This window comes from Mycteria americana, chromosome 5, assembly GCF_035582795.1.
Source record: "Mycteria americana isolate JAX WOST 10 ecotype Jacksonville Zoo and Gardens chromosome 5, USCA_MyAme_1.0, whole genome shotgun sequence".
NCBI lineage: Eukaryota > Metazoa > Chordata > Aves > Ciconiiformes > Ciconiidae > Mycteria > Mycteria americana.
Genome location: NC_134369.1, coordinates 71402249 through 71418801, shown reverse-complemented (window position 1 = coordinate 71418801; position 16553 = coordinate 71402249). Strand labels below are relative to the sequence as shown.

At 50.3% G+C, this 16553-nt stretch overlaps 1 protein-coding gene across 2 annotated transcripts in view; it reads left to right on the top strand.

The window, feature by feature from the left end:
- Positions 1-16553, top strand: part of ATL1 (atlastin GTPase 1) — a 33908-nt gene that overhangs the window by 2193 nt on the left and 15162 nt on the right. For both annotated transcript variants that reach the window (XM_075503967.1, XM_075503968.1), the window contains exons 2-6: positions 9271-9518; positions 9876-10010; positions 12126-12230; positions 13247-13297; positions 15212-15268. In XM_075503967.1, the coding sequence (XP_075360082.1) occupies positions 9271-9518; positions 9876-10010; positions 12126-12230; positions 13247-13297; positions 15212-15268 (596 nt within the window). The remainder of the gene's footprint in view (positions 1-9270; positions 9519-9875; positions 10011-12125; positions 12231-13246; positions 13298-15211; positions 15269-16553) is intronic.

The window sequence follows — 16553 nt, the reverse complement described above, 5'->3', positions numbered from 1 at the left end:
AGAGCTCAAAATCATACCCTGTCTTCCGCAGAGGTTTACATATTCCTAGAGTGATTTCCCAGCACTTTGCCAGGCTGGTTGACATTGCAGGTAATAAATAAGAGAGCAAAATGCCTGTATTTTTTTACTAGGGAAAAAAAAGCCCCTTTTAATAAAAGTGTGCATTTATACAATAGAACCCCATTGCCCTGAAAGATGTGTTTACATCCAGTGACTGCAGCATTGTCTGGTGACATCAGTCCGTGGGGTGACTCTTCCACCGCTACATTTTTCAGCCTAGCTGGCGAAGGAGGAGTCTCAGGCTTTTACTCAAACTAAGGCAGAAAGTCCTCGCTGTGTTCTAAAAATGGGCTTATGGGTCATTAAAAATATTATGCTATTTTGAAACGGATCAAACTTTGTCCTAGTTACTCTCTGGTTAGTCAGGCCTGAAAACAGGCAACTTAGTGCAACCCTTGTCCTTTGTTTCATAAAAATAATTTGCTTTTTTAAAGGTCACAGAGCGAATTAGGGTGAGTGAGTGTATGGCACCCAGAAGAAATTGCCTCCGGCCAGCTATCAGAGCTGGCTTACTGTCACATACACGCATCCCTGGAAGCTCGTGTAGGGGCGTGTAATGCACCAAGTGTAGGATTTAGCGCTGGGCGGAAGGTCAGCATAAGGCTCTGCATCATTTAAGGCTCTCTTACTGAACGTGCGAAGCGGTGCATAGGCCTCACAACTGCTGCTAGCTGCCGGATGAATGGCTGAGGGAGCTGCAGAGGTGTAATGTTTTGGTAAGAGTAAGGGGCCCTGCTTCTCCCGAAATAAGGGTTGTTAGTCTAAATCCTCATTGGCACGGTGAAGTCCAGCCAGCTCGATGAAGGTTTATAGTAGGTTATACCGATTTTTTTCTGAAATTCTTTGCGCTTGGCAGTTGCAGATGCTCAGCAGCAGGCTGCCTCGTTAGAGTAAAGCCGTTGGAGATCTCTGCTCCCAGTCACTCACGTAAACAGCACAGACTGGAACAAATTGTGTGAAATCTCTCGTGTTTCCCATCATGGCTCGTGTTGTAACCAGAATGAGCCACTCATCAAGAATTCACTTTCAAAACCATAAAAGGGATTAGAGAGGTTATATGTACTTCTTGGTCAGGATTTTCAAACTGGACGTGAGATTCGTGAGAGCTCTTAAAGGAGCCCGATTGCCAGGAAGGGCCGAGCAGCCGTTTCGGGGAGAAGGAACTCCTCTCCAGCAGCGGGCAGGCTGAGATCATCAATGCCGCACTTGCAGACTGCACAGCAGTGGGTTAAACTGGAAAGAAAAGGACTATTTTGGTAGTCTTTTTTTTTTTTAAACTGATAGTGCTAATATCCTTTCTGTTTGTTATTTGGTTTCTGATCTTTTATGGTGGATTTTCAGATTCCACTTACTGGCATTTCTTTGTGACTCTGAATGCTGGGAACCTCCTGAACAGTGAAAGCTGAGATGTTTCAGACAGGCAGCCTTTACACAAAAAGCCACTCGATATGAGAAGATTCACAACCAAATTACTAGCTTGTAAACGAGAAAAGAAAATGAAACGTTGGGACTTGAAAGAAGAGACAAGACAACATTGCAAGCTAGAGACCCAAACCGCTAAACACGATGCTTGGTCTTTGTGCCTTTGGTTTTGAGGCAGCAGCGTTGTACAAAGAATTTGAATAGCGTGGTCTGATCCATTACAAGAAGAGCAGGAGCAAGATCAGCCTGCCTTTCCCCTTTTGCGGGAAGAACCGAGATGCCCTGAGCCTGCCTCGCAGTGGTGACATGGTGCCCTCGTCATGCTTCATGTCGTGTCCGTGACGCGAGCGGCTTCGGCGTTGGCTGCCTGCCTGATTAATGGAAGGGGGAAGCAGCGTATGGAGTCAGTTGTATCTTGCTGCATTTTCTCTGCTAAGCCCATGGGTGAGAAACAGCACGCATAAATGTTGTTTAGGGCTTAGGTGATGTTCATAGGCAGCAGGCCTTATATTAACTCCCCTGCATCATTGACTGGAACCTTCTCCAGCAGGGGAGTGTGTCTAGTGTAGGTATCATCGTGCTCTGGGAGGCACAGGATGTCCCGTGGATCACCTCCGAAAGTCACTTCAGTCCGGAGAGACCCCAGCTCCTTTGGTCCTGCCAGAAATGCTCACATTTGCTATCAGTTGAAGGAAGGTTAAGTGTTACGGCAATAAAGTAACTGAAAGCAAATTTCCCAAATGGGGTGGGGGCTCCAGAGAAGGCGCTGAACTCTGCCAAGCCAGTAAAACGTATTTGAAGCACTCTATATACATAAACATTTTCTCCAGGGTGTAATCACCTTTCATGCTATATCCTACGATTTCGTGGCACATTTACCAAACTTTATTTTCAGGCAATTGTAATAACAAAAGGGTAAAAACAATTTCATGTCAGAAATGACTGAATCAAGTACTGGTGGTGGAGGGAGGCTGGTTGCTGACAGACTGGATGAAGGACCATGCAGAAAATTCATGCTGGGGGTGAAGCGAGAGTTTTGGGGATGTATTCATGTAAGATGCGTTTCAGTCATCGTGTCACACCTGAGTCTGGCTAGGCTTAAATGTGGGTAAGCGAGCAGGCCCAGGATTTGTACCTGACAAATAGATGATGGCCTTTTGGTAGCGCTCTCTTATGACGGTCTTTTGACAAACACAGATGGGAATAAGATTCCCTCTGAGAGTTGCCCACCTTGCCTTTGAATCGACCCATGCTGGCACGTGAACTGGCATGGACGTAGCCACATAACTGTCTAATGTGACCTCAAACTTCCTGAAAAACTTCTAGAAAAACCTCTGTCTGATCTGTTTCTTCCCAAGGTAGTTGTGTGCCTGTGTCTCTGAAGCATGCTAATAATGAACTCGGCCTAGGAATTCCACAGCGGTAGGCATGGCTGCTGTTTCAGAGCCAGCTAAGGCACTGTAGCTTCATGTAAGTCGTAGTAGGTGTCATCGTTAAAAAGTTTCACGTTGGATTTTGGCGTTTGAGATGTGTCTGTTGTAACAGGTTTGGTGGCCAGTAATCATCCAAGCTCTTGTTTCTGTCAGCAGTCTTTCATGCAGGAAGGTCCCAAACCACTCGTGTTATCAGCATAATCATTCATCTCCTTGTTTCGTCTGCCAAAGGGAAAAGGGGCTGAGTTGGCCACGCTCTAGCTGAAGCTGCTGTGCTGCCAGCTGGATGACTCAGGGCTGGCAGGAAGAAGGTGCACTCTGCATCGTACCACTGCTCCAAAAAAAGCAAAGGATGAGTACCGAGCCTGGCAGCATTAGCCACCCTCCTCAGTTCCCTGCTGCAAGCATCCTGGGGTGCAGAGAAGTGGGGTGCTCGCCAGGAGCACGTGGGAGTGCAGATTGCATTGGGCAGAGGTGTTAACACTGCTGTGCAGCTAGGTTATAAGAATTCGCCCTGACTTGGGATAGGATAGCTTGGGATCTCAAAGTCAGACCCCAAATGACTACCAAGTGTGGCCTTCTACCTGCCATTCTTGATTGTTGAAGGCTGATTTTTTACATGACAGTTTTCTTCACCTGTTTTTAAGCAATGCCCTGCAGCTCCCTAGGTGGAGATGTTCGTCGCGGGCTGCATCATTTACCCATCATTTCCACAGAAATGAAGAGCCTGCTTTGCACCTTGGTTCATGACAGAGCTGTGATTGCGTCTGTACATCCGGTCTGGGAAGGTGCGAGTGATTTCTCGCTTGGGCACGAGAAGGTCTGGCTCTGCCTTCCCATTCACTGCTGCATTTCCCAGACCACCAGCCCCACGTGTAAGGAGGCAGTGAGCAAGGCTGGGGGCTGAGGGAGGTGCATGTGTACATCTGCGGCTTCAGAGGGGCTCGGTGGCTGTGGCCAGCGGGTGTTACTGATGGCTAGCGCCAGGCATTTCCCCTCCTTGGGTCCTGGGGTCTTCTCACTCCGTGGGGGTGTCACAAATGCCAGCAGAGCAGGGTGGAGGGAGGGTTGTGTGGCTGTGTAGTCAGCAGTGCCCTGGGTGTAGGAGGTGCAGGTAGGATATAGAAAGGGGAGGTGAACGTGTGTGCATTGTGAAACCCAGCTTGGGAAGCTTTCTGACCTGCTGGCTAGGAACCCTCTGAGCGCGGCGCAGGCAAGGCTGCAGAGTACTGACGGGTGTAAGAGAGGGCTTTACCCTGCCAGGCTTCCCTGCTTCGTCCTCTCGAAGACACCCCCTCCCAGGAGCAGCTCAGTCTAGACACCTTATGGCAGCCCTGCGCTGAGGGAATTTGCTAACTCATAGCTGTCCAGGCCAGGCTCCTGCGGCAGCCTCAGCGCTTCGAGATGCAGCTGTGCCCTGCCGTGCATCCTTTGTGCAGGATCCCGTCTGATCCTTTGTGCAGGATCGATGCAGGTTATTGCTCTACAACGTCCCCTCTGCCCTGGCTGTCCAGTATATATGCTTTGCTTCAATGCTTTATTTCTCATTTTTCCCTCATTAGCTGGATAAGCTGCAGAGCTCTGCGCAAGCCTGTCTCGGAGAGAAGGAGAGGGTGGCTGGTGCATGCTCAAAGTGGTGCTGCCTTTCCCAGCCTCCTCAGAGCCTTGCTGATGATCGTTGGCTGCTTGTTGTGCGGCAGAGGTAGTTCAGCATGAATAGAGTGAGCAGAACTCATGTCACAGAGGCAGCCGCGCTGAATGTGATAAGTGCAAGGGAGACCGCAGCTTGGAGAGAGATGTCTTTCTTTGCCAGTGCCATTTGCGGAGGGCAGATAAGCTTTCTGGAAGCTGAATCTCTCTGGAGAATGTGCAGAGGGATCAAGCCTGACTGTAAGGTCTGTTCAGCGCTTGGCTCATGGTATCGTCGGTGGCACTGTGATATATTTGTAATGTAAACAGCTGGGGTGAACACAGCTTCAAAAAGGATCCGCACAGCTATCGCTGCTGATCGAATTAATCCCTAGAGGGCTGCTGATAAGCAACCTAACCCGGTCGATGTAGGGATGCTCCATTCCAGGGAAATAACAACAAGTTAAAGCTTCCCATCAAACCTCTATTTTCTCTCCTTGGTAGTTTCTGTTTTTCCACGCAGTAAAATAACTTGGTTCGAATACCCTCAGAACAGCAGCACCGCGTGACATCTGTGTATTTTAGGGAGGGGATGGGGGCCCAGGCTGCAGCCCCTGCGTTTCGTGGGCAGCGCTTGGATGGGTAGGGCTCCTGGGATCCACGAGAGCACAGGAGCAGAGCTGGCAAATTGGCTTTCTCAGGGTCTGGTTAGGCAGCCTGTGTTTGCACAGATGATGCCATGGGTCACAGCTGCATTTCATTGTCGGGAATGAAATGTATTTATTGTGCAAACTCATTTAAGGAAAAAGGTGACTTTATTAGTTGGTGTCTGGAAAGCAGTCAGTGTTTCTGTGACCTGTTCTTCCATAGCTAAGGAAGAACAGGCTTAAGCAAGCACTTGCCAAAGGTATGTTGCATAATTAGTGACATGTAATTTATCTAATTTAGTCTTCTGTAGGATCTTAAATACATTAGACATCAACTGTCAGTGCACACACAGGCGCAATGTGAAATATACTGTTTTAATTTATTTAATTTTCACCAAAAATAAGTCCTAGAGCAGTTGAAGAACGCTTTATTTTTTCCTTAGACTCTAATAAAGTGAGCTGTATGTCCTGTATTATGGGGCTGTCTGCGGGAATTGGGCCATTTCCTTGCTGCTGTCTGACAGCCCAGTAAGTATGAATGCAAATTCTGATCTCCTTCACCTTTCCACTTTAAATCACCATATGGAAAAGAGACGCGGATTCCACCCCGCTTTAGAGTCATGGAAATGAGCTGTTATGAAATGGGGAAAAGGAACTGTATCCTGGCAATTTCTGAATGAGCAGCTTGAGAATTGACGTAATTGCAAGGCGCCGGGAGAGAGCTGACAGAAAGAAGGAGTCAAGTTAGAAAATGAGTGAAAACAAGAGTGAGTTTAGGAAAGCTTAGCTCTCCTTCCTTTCCCTTTTGGCCAGATGATGTTTCACCATTGCCAGGTACAACTTCCTTCAAAGCAGGTAACTAATTTATGCCTGAAAGACCAATTAAAATAATTGATTTCCAGTAATGCACAGCCATCTTATAAAATAATTTCTGGCTCTCCAGTATGGCAGATAATCTAATAAACAGAACATGGAAGTTTCATCACATAGAAATAAATGTGAAAGATAGGGTTTTGTCTGCAGATGGCATACATGAAAGAAGCAGAGATAACAGGGCTGAAATTAGTTCAGAGACCTGCTTAGTATAATGCCTTTTCTCCTGATGTCTCCAATGAACTGGGAAATCAACATATCCTGCTCATAATACTTTGCGTTTTGCCCCTGTGTTGTGCAAACAGCTTGGCTTTCCTGGTGTCCAGGTGATGGAAGCAAGGACGTCCCCTAGGAGACCACGGCCGCTGTTACCTGTGTCCAGAGCCATTCTCCCAAAACCTGTCAATACCTGCTAAAAAAAATGTGCTCCTTACAGATTCTGATGATTTGAAGGGACAACACAATCTCTTCTCCTCTGCGCTGGTTTTGGCTCTTTCCAGCAGCTGAACGGGAGGGAGAGGAAGACCTGGGAGATCCCATCCAGGCACCGGCAGCAGCAGGAGAGGGAATCTGGCACCAACTGTCCCTCTGGTCGCAGGACGGGAGGGACTCTCCTCCGTCCCCTGTCATGGTGCTCGGATCCTGGACCAGGACTGGCAGGCCATTCGGCTGTCTGAGCTGGGCCATCCGTGCTGCCTTTCCCTGTGCTTGAAGCCTGCAGACAGCAGGGTTTGTGCCCATCTTGGTACCCAGCTGGGCGCTCGAGCTGCAGCTCCCATTACTGCTAGTGTGGGACGAGTGAAATGCTGGTCCCCCTCGCCCTCTGTCTGCGTGCCCGGAGGTGGGACTTGTCTGGTCTGGAGAGGTGGCACAGCTACGTCACCTGCACCCTTGATGGCTTGGCTAGGGTCAGAAATGTTTCCATTTAATTCAATTTACTATTTTTTTCCTGCCTCCGCCATGAGTCACATCCTATACAAGGATCTCTCCACTGTCCTTTCTGTGCAGCTGTAAAAAGAAAAAAAAATTGGACTCAGTTAGTTGAGCAGGGCGTTGGGAAACACCGCGGGAGAGGAGGTATTTCCTATCGTAGCCTTTATATGGCACTCGCAGCATGGCAGTGCTTAAAAAGAGCACGCGAGCCTGTGGCTCTTTGGCACCTATCCATGCTTACGTGTTGGGAAGATCTTAATGCTGGAAACGGTGTTTGGTATGTGCAGCAAGACTGCTCTCAGAGGCCTTCATTTTCCAAGTCATTTGGCGATGCGTGCCTAGATCCTGGGTCCGTATGTTTGAAATGGGAAGGTTTTTTTTTTTTTCCTGGAAGCCCCTAAGCCGTGACACGGGGCAGGGGCTGGTGTTGGAAGGGAGTTTGGTGCTGCTGGTCCCTGGCTGCTGCAGTCTGGTGGAGAATCTAGCTTTTCAGAGCGTTTGGGACTTTTGTTTTGCTAAAAAACCTCCAAGCATGGGGAAGAAAAGATCTTTGTCTTTCAACTGTGAGCAAAGAAAGCTCGTAGTATATGCCTGAGAGCCACCAGAAATCCCCTAGCAACCAGGCTTAATGATCCCGATATTTTGTTGCAGGATCATAGGAAATCAGAAACTCATACAAAAGCACTGCTGTTATTTAAAATATGAAGTTGCTGCTGGAGGCTTCTTTATAAAGAGGCCCAGAATGGGCAAACCCTATTCCTCTTGGTATTTATAGCTTGCCTTTTAGCATGTGCACACATAGTCCTTGTGCTTTGAAACATCTGGGACTGACTGAAAACTGGGTCCCCGAGGTCAGGGTCTGAAACAGAGACCAAGGAGTTTTAACTTCAGGCTACCGTCTTTGGAAACTCGCAGCCTGAGCCAACGAACAAGGAAGATTTTGTAGAAATGTGGGGGAACTTCCCATCACATGCTCCCTTCCCCGCTGGCGAGGAGATTTCACGTGGCTGTAGGTGAGCTGACTGGCATGATTAATCACCTTCGGCATCCCTTTCCTGTGCTGGGAAGTTTGGACACAACAAAAGGAAAATTACTGGAACCAGCCTGCTCTTTGCAAACCCCAGGGCTGCAGTGTCTGTGGACGGCAGGTCTTAAAACGCATCCGTCTCCCGTATTGCGGCAGGTACACAAAGCAACCCAAATGGACCACGAGGCCATTAAAAGCTGTAATCATCTCGGCTGCCTTGGCCTGGAGGATCGTGCGGGTGATACGTATCAGTCTGGCATTGCCATTGCCGAGCGTGGATGCAGTGACCGAACGCTGGGTCCCTGCCCGTCCCCTCCAAAGGCTCCTGCTGCAGCATCGTGCTTGTCACTTGTCCCCTGTCCCGGTGGGGACGCGAGACCCTCTTGTGAGGCCGTATGAATGCTGCACAGCCTGGGCAGCACTCGCCTCTGTGCCGGGGAGCAGCTCCGCAGGGAACCTTGCCATTCTGAAGTGGGAAAGTGAGCAGTGCCTTGCTTTGCATATGCTTTCCGCTTGGGAGGGAAGAAGTGGCTTTTATCAGGACGGGCATGTGTCTTCGTGGCCTGGTTCCTGCTGGGGCTGTCTCGGGGGAGGCCGTCCATGAGGTCGATGGCAGAAGCAGCAGATTACACTTCAAGCATTAGTGCAGACTGCAGATGGAGCAGGACTCTGTAGCTATCGCTACAGAAACAGCAGTCGCACAGGAGGCATAAAGGCAGTGTCCTTTGATAGAGACAGGAGGTGCTTAGACACCTCAGCTTGAATGCTGCATCCATCTTTGAGACAGCCTTCAGGAAGGACCTGGTGCGGAGTGTCCAGAGGAGAGCAGTCATCTAGGCAGATGCCTAGGGCTTGGACTTCTCTTTTCTAGCAGAGAAAAAGCTAAGGGAGGTGCCATGGTAGTCTTTGTGTATGTAAGAACTTGTTGCAGGCAAGAAGAGAGTGATCTGTTCTCCATGTCAACTCTTGTAGGACAAAAAGTAAGGGGTGTGTTTTGTCAAGGGAGATTCCAGTAGGGAACTCTCTGTCTGCAGGGAACATGCGGACAGATGGCCCCAAAGTGGCATGGAGTTTCCATCGAGATGTCTGAGGACAGGCTCAACAGACATCTGCTCTGAACGATGCTGTTTTGGGATGGATATTTGGGCTAGCTGGCCTGTTACCAGCCTGTCCAGCCCTGCTGTCTGTGATTCTTCACTTTGCAGAAGAAGGAACCTAACAGCTCTTGTTTTACGTGTTTATAAAGGTAGTTTTGCAGAGAAGACTTACGAGTGGAGCTCAGAGGAGGAGGAGTCCGTGAGGAAGGCAGGACCAGTGCAAGTCCTCATTGTCAAAGATGACCATTCCTTTGAACTGGATGAAGCTGCACTGAACCGCATCCTCCTCTCAGAGGCTGTCAGAGATAAAGAGGTCGTGGCTGTGTCCGTTGCTGGAGCTTTTAGAAAAGGAAAATCATTCCTGATGGACTTCATGCTGCGGTATATGTACAATAAGGTATGGCTCCAGCTCAGGTGGCTCCTCGCAGGGGTATGGTGCTGCTGCTCATTGCTCCCGTGTACTGCCCAGGGGTGAGCTGGACAGGACACTGGCTTGGTGCTCTAGGAATGCTCAAGCCTCTCATTAGCATGGGCTTCACAAAATAACATAGAGCAGATCCTTCCACAGCCCTGCACCAGTGGGTCTCTAGTGGACTCGACTTTGGAGCAGAGATGTTCACATTTGCTGCCCTGTAGGAAACCTTTCTCATAGGGGCTGCCCCCCTCCAGCACTGGGGTGGAGGCAGCACAGAGGAAAAGTGTAAAACCAAAGTGAGATGAGAACTCCAGCAACTACTTCTGTTCCTACCTGCAGGAAGCAGTGGACTGGGTTGGAGATTACAACGAGCCTCTGACTGGTTTCTCCTGGAGGGGAGGGTCTGAGCGGGAGACGACCGGCATTCAGATATGGAGCGAGGTTTTCCTGGTGGACAAGCCCGATGGTAAAAAGGTACGTGCTTCTCTGTTGCATAGCTGTCTGTTGCTGGTCAGCTCATTTTTCTCTTCCAGCTTTTGTAAGACTCTCCTGCCTTGTCTTAGGTGGCTGAAATGCCTGTGCAAATTTAGAGAAGGTCTTCAATACCATATCCCTAATTTAGCATGAATGGGTTTAATGCAATGTGTTGATCTGATGTCTAGGTGTCCCTCTAACTCTGGGTGTCCAGAGTTTTTTCTCTGCTATTCCCAGGGATCTTGAATCTGAGGTCCTTGCAAACTACTCCCCTTTCCTAGAGTAGTAGCTGTAAAATGGTGTGTCTTCATTCAGGGTGGTCAAATACAATGCATACTGGATTTTGGGGCATCCTGCAAATTCAACTTATAGCCAGGAATGTTTGTATTCATCTACTCTTTAATGAAGAGCCCAACACCAAAGTGACACTGAATTATTCACGGTGTGATTTCTAATACTGGCTGAATGTGTTTTGGGTTAAGGAGGTGCGATACGCTGCCGTGTTTGGCTTCTGTGGCACGAAGCTAATGCAGACTCAGGAAAAGACCCATCCGCACTGACAGCAAGTATTTGAGGAGCAAAGCAGTTCCCTCCTCTGCATTGCATAGCATTCATTTCGCTGCCTGCTGGAGTCATCATGCTGTCAGGAGTGACTGGGGCTGCTCTTTTCACAGAATCACAGAATCGTATAGGTTGGAAAAGACCTTTAAGATCATCGAGTCCAACCGTAAACCTGACACTAAGAAGATCACCACTACACCATGTCCCTAAGCACCTCAGCCAAACGGCTTTTAAATACTTCCAGGGATGGGGACTCAACCCCTTCCCTGGGCAGCCTGTTCCAGTGCTTGATAACCCTTTCAGTGAAGGAAAATTTCCTAATATCCAGTCTAAACCTCCCCTGGCGCAACTTGAGGCCATTTCCTCTCGTCCTATCCCTTGTTACCTGGGAGAAGAGACCGACCCCACCTCTCGACAGCCTCCTTTCAGGCAGTTGTAGAGAGCGATGAGGTCTCCCCTCAGCCTCCTTTTCTCCAGGCTGAACAACCCCAGGTCCCTCAGCCGCTGCCCATCAGCCTTGTGCTCCAGACCCTTCCCCAGCTCCGTTGCCCTTCTCTGGACACGCTCCAGCCCCTCAATGTCTCTCTTGTCGTGAGGGGCCCAACACTGAACACAGCATTCGAGGTGCGGCCTCACCAGTGCCCAGTACAGGGGCACGATCACTGCCCCAGTCCTGCTGGCCACGCTATTGTTGATACAAGCCAGGATGCTGTTGGCCTTCTTGGCCACCTGGGCACACTGCTGGCTCATATTCAGGTGGCTGTCAGCCAACACCCCCAGGTCCTTCTCTGCCAGGCAGCTTTCCAGCCACTCTTCCCCAAGCCTGTAGCGTTGCAGGGGGTTGCTGTGACCCAAGTGCAGGACCCAGCACTGAGCCTTGTTGAACCCCATACAATTGGCCCCAGCCCATCGATCCAGCCTGCCCAGGTCCCTCTGCAGAGCCTTCCTACCCTCCAGCAGATCAACACTCCCGCACAACTTGGTGTCATCTGCAAACTGACTGAGGGTGCACTCGATCCCCTCGCCCAGATCATTGATAAAGATGTTAAACAGAACTGGGCCCAACACAGAGCCCTGGGGGACACCACTTGTGACCGGCCACCAACTGGGGTAAACTCCATTCACCACCACTCTTTGGGCCCGGCCATCCAGCCAGTTCTTTACCCAGCGAAGAGCACACCCGTCCAAGCCATGGGCAGCCAGTTTCTCCAGGAGAATGCTGTGGGAAACGGTGTCAAAGGCTTTACTGAAGTCTGGGTAGACAACATCCACAGCCTTTCCCTCATCCACTAGGCGGGTCACCTTGTCATAGAAGGAGATCAGGTTGGTCAAGCAGGACCTGCCTTTCCTGAACCCATGCTGGCGGGGGTTGATCCCTTGGTTTTCCTTTGTCCTCCACCAATTATAAGTCTGAGGCAGAAGCAGTGAGATTCCCAGCACAATACTGCAGCTGACTTTCATCCCCTCACCCCTTTGGCATTTGAGAGTGATTTTGCTTGGATGCAGATGCTGAATGGGTGCATCCAAGCTGAAGTGGAGCTTTCTGCCTCTCAGGTTGCAGTGTTGCTGATGGACACGCAGGGGACCTTTGACAGCCAGTCCACCCTGCGGGATTCGGCCACCGTGTTTGCCCTTAGCACAATGATCAGCTCGATACAGGTAAGAATGGCGATGTCTCCAGGAATCAATTCCTAAAAGGTGGTGGCAAAAACCCAGTAGCTTGGCACCAGCCTAACACAGCAGCTAGCCAGGGCCTTTGGTGGGAGAGACAAAAGCCATCATGTTGGCTGCACTGAGTGCAGGATTCACACATGACTCCATCATCACAGAATCACAGAATTGTATAGGTTGGAAAGGACCTTTAAGATCATCGAGTCCAACCGTAAACCTAACACTGCCAAGCCCACCACTACACCATGTCCTTAAGCACCTCAGCCAAACGGCTTTTAAATACCTCCAGGGATGGGGACTCAACCCCTTCCCTGGGCAGCCTGTTCCAATGCTTGACAACCCTTTCAGTGAAGGAAAATTTCCTAATATCCAGTCTAAACCTCCCCTGGCGCAACTTGAGGCCATTTCCTCTCGTCCACAGGGAACAGTCTCATCTCCCCATCTCACCCCAAGAGCAGGGCCAGCAGCAGATGCACCCCTTTGCTTCCAGCTACTGAAGAGGAAAGGACCTTGCCCTGGGGAACTGGGTGTGCTTTTGTCTCAGTGCTGCTGGAGAAACCTCTGGGCTGGAGGTGTTCACACACCAGTAATCGCATAGCCTGTTAGGGCTTCCCTTCCTACCATCCGGCCTTTGCTCTCGGAGGACAGCGTGAATGGGGATGGAAGCTGTGTCTTGGTACAGACCTCAGCACATCATAAAAATAGAGAAGAAGGAACGTTATTTGGACCTGACAGGCTTCCAGGCTGGGGCATGACAGCCCCTGGTGCTCCCATGCTGGAGTGTTTTGCTGCACAGGGAGCAGCAGTGCCTGTCTGTCTGACAGCGTGAGTCTGTCCAGCAGTACAGCTGTGCTTGGGGCCTGTCTTGTACCGGCACCATGGGCCAGCTGGGACTTTGGCTGTGTCCCCATGGTAATGTCGTAGGCTTTAACCACACCGACCCACGCGTTGGCCCAAAGGGCAGGCCATTCTGAGTGCTCTGAAGTTTTTGTTTTTAAATGCAGGTTTATAACTTGTCCCAGAATGTGCAGGAGGATGATCTGCAGCACTTGCAGGTAAGACCCTTGTCCCTGCTGCTCCGCAGCACTGGGGTGCCTGGATTATGCTCCGCACTTGCAGGCTGCGTTGCTCTGGAAAGGCATTTTCGCACTTGGAGCCACAAAAGGGTTTTTCAGTTTCCCAACTCTCATATTGGTTCATGGGCATGGATGAACAGTCACTTGGGTTGAAACCTGTCTTGCCTACGCTCTCGTAGCCTGGCTTCTCGGCGGCCTGGGTCCTTTGGCAGGGCAGTCAGTGGGACACTTGCCAGGAGGGACTGTTCCTGTCTCTGGGACGCATGCCTTCCTCAAGGCTGATCGCCTGTGGAGCTGGAAATGGCCCACGGCTGTGCTTTGTGCTGCAGCGGGTGGCTGGAGGGCATGGAGAGGCTGAAAGAACCAAGGCTGTTAAGTCGAGACAAAAGTGGCCGAGAGGGGAGGTGGTGACGGTCCTCAGCTGTGTATGAGGCCACTGCAGAGTGGAGGGCAGTATCTCTTCTTAGGTCCGCCGTGCACGGGACCAGTTGTCATGGGTGGTGCTGCAGCCAGAGAGGGATAAGTTGCCTTTCTAATGGTGAGGTTAGAGGAGCATCAAACAGACTGCATAGGGTAGAGTACCCATCACAGACCATCTCCGTGTGGAGCACCCATCACAGGTCTGCCAGGAACAGTTTGGATACAGCTCATGCTGGCCTGTATGTCCTTCCATGGGATTACACTGGGGTTCCTCGGGGAGCAGAGACCCATCAGAGGCCAGGACTGACCCACGGGGTTGGAAACATGCAATGACTCGCAGCGAGGGGCTAAAGTGACGGGCAGTAGGGAGGGATCCAGGGTAGTTAACCATGTATTGGCTGCATTCCTGCTGCTGCGAGCGTCCGTCCGCTGCCCCACGAGTATGGGCAGTAAAAGTGCTCGTTTGATGTAAGCAATGGGGAAGCTGAAGGTAGAAGTTGCGCTGTTCATGCTGTAGGATGGGATCTTTGGATTGTTAGGGGAAGCCCAAAGAAATTGAGTAGCCGCTTATAAGCCTGGATATTGACATCTGGTACTGGCTCAATACAGGTGACCCCTAAGGGTAATTACAGCCCTGACTGTTGGAGACAAGCAGCTAATTGGATTTTTGTGGCACACGTGTCCTGCCCATTTCCTGGTATTACCTCTAGCTTTCTCTTCTGTTTAGGTGGTTGATTGATCGGTTAGGTAGGTTTTTCCAAGAGCTTAAGAAAAAGGAAAGAAAAGCAAAATCCAGCTGGAAAAATCAGCATTTGAAGAATTTTGTATCAGTTCAGTCAGTAAATATTTTTAACAATAACGCCTTTTTAACATTGAACTTATCCAATGCAACTCTGATCTTTCAGTTTGGATTTTAAGCCATTATTGTTTAACATGTTGACCCATTTTTAGGCATCTGTGAAATACATTATTGTGCCTTCAGTTAGAAATTACAGTCCAGAGAGACTAGAGAGCCTTCGAATCTTGCTGGTAGGCTGATCTTACAGTCTTTGCACAGTGGGGGTTTGCAGGAAAAGTACTTATTTCTGAATTAATTTCCGCTTCTTCTTGGAGTGTTTAAAGAGAGCGGGGCTCCAGCAGTCCCCTGTAGCATGTGAAGTTTCTGGTTGGTATGAAAGCAACAGCAAGCAGCTGATTTGAGCCATTTTTCACAGATTTGGCAGCCAAAAATTCCAGGCTGAGATATTTCACGTGAGGGCTCAGTACGGTGATTGTCTGTAACAGCTCCGTGTGCCTCTCAGATGTGAACCGAAAGCACACAGCCAGCCAGTTTCTGTTCCAGCTCTGCAAATGGTGCTGTTAGCCCCGAGTCAACAACCGTCCCTTGCTGTCGTGCCTGTGGCCCACAGCCGTCTGCTCGGCCGTGCAGACTGACAAGCTAACGGTCCTGTTGTTCTTTGCTTCTCCTTCCAGCTTTTCACCGAGTATGGCCGGCTGGCCATGGAGGAGACATTCCTGAAACCTTTCCAGGTGAGTCCGAGGGTCCTGGCCAGCACACGTCCCCTCTGCCAGAGGTGGCTTGGCCCCGAGCCGGTTGGCTTCACCACGAGGTGTCACTGCAGTTTGCAGGACAGGGAGGAGATGGGGATGCCTGGGGACTGGCTCAGCTGCACGAAGGAAAGGCTTTGTGCTTCCTTGCCCCCAAAGAGGCTTCCAAACACATCCAACATCCCTCTTTCTTTCCTCTCTGAGCCATTGCCATCCCGAGAGCTCTGCCCTGTCCTGCCAGATGTCTTGCCGGGCTTGGAAAGCAGTCAGGTTTTGCAGCAGGTTTGTCACGCCATCTACCCAGGGACTCTGCCCAGCCTTCGCTCTGAGAGGTTTGAACCCGCCTGCCCTGGGAATCCCTGCTCCTGGCAAAGTGAGAGGACGAGGATTAGCTCGGAGCTCTCGCGAGTGACAGCAGAGCTTTGGGAAGGCTTGGTTTAAGTGGGGTTTTGACTTCAAATAAGGGACATCTGTTCACCCTGCTGCTTCCTAACCTATGAAAAGCTGGCGTTCAAAAAAGGGAGAGCGTCGGGCAGACAAGAGCTTGCTCTGGACACCAGAGCTGTGAGCAGCTGGGAGGATGGTGGGCTGTGACAGCCCCTCCCAGAAGGAAAGTGGACATGAACAAAAAGAGACAAAGCAGAAGGTAGTGGGGCAGAAGGAACCCGTGACATGGCTGTGGCAGCTCACTAAAGCTCCAGTCCTTTAGCAGGTCAGGTAATGATTTTTTATGGCTTCGATTATGGCTGCACCGAATCCTGTGCACCTGGGAGGCTGGGAGGGTGGTTGAACAGGTTTCGAAGTTTTCGGGGGTCTGTGGGACCAGGCGTGAGACAGGGAGCGGGGCCTAAGGGGATGGAGGAGCGATGCTGTGAGGTCCCCACGCGCCCTCACGCCGCAGTGGAACTGCAGGGCTCGTTGCGTGATCGGGGTGGTAAATAGAAGGAAAACACCTTCTGTGGGGCTCTGGCCTTATCCTGTACAAGTTGTTCCTTTAACCAGATGTGCTTTGGCAGCCCCAATGTCTTGGTCCAGCTTCCAGCTGGCATCCATGGTAGGTTAGGGGGTAGCTGGATGGGGGTTTGTGAGGTTCCCAAAAAGGAAAACAGCAGAGAGCAAAATGTGCTGTAAAAATGCAATTAGTAATTGGGAATGGGTTACAGTTATTTTACTTTTGCCTTCCAACATAAAAAGAGAATTGCCGTCCTCGCCACCATCCTGGAAGGCCTAAGGGGTTTATAGGGTGTCTGTGGTCAGGAAGTGGAAA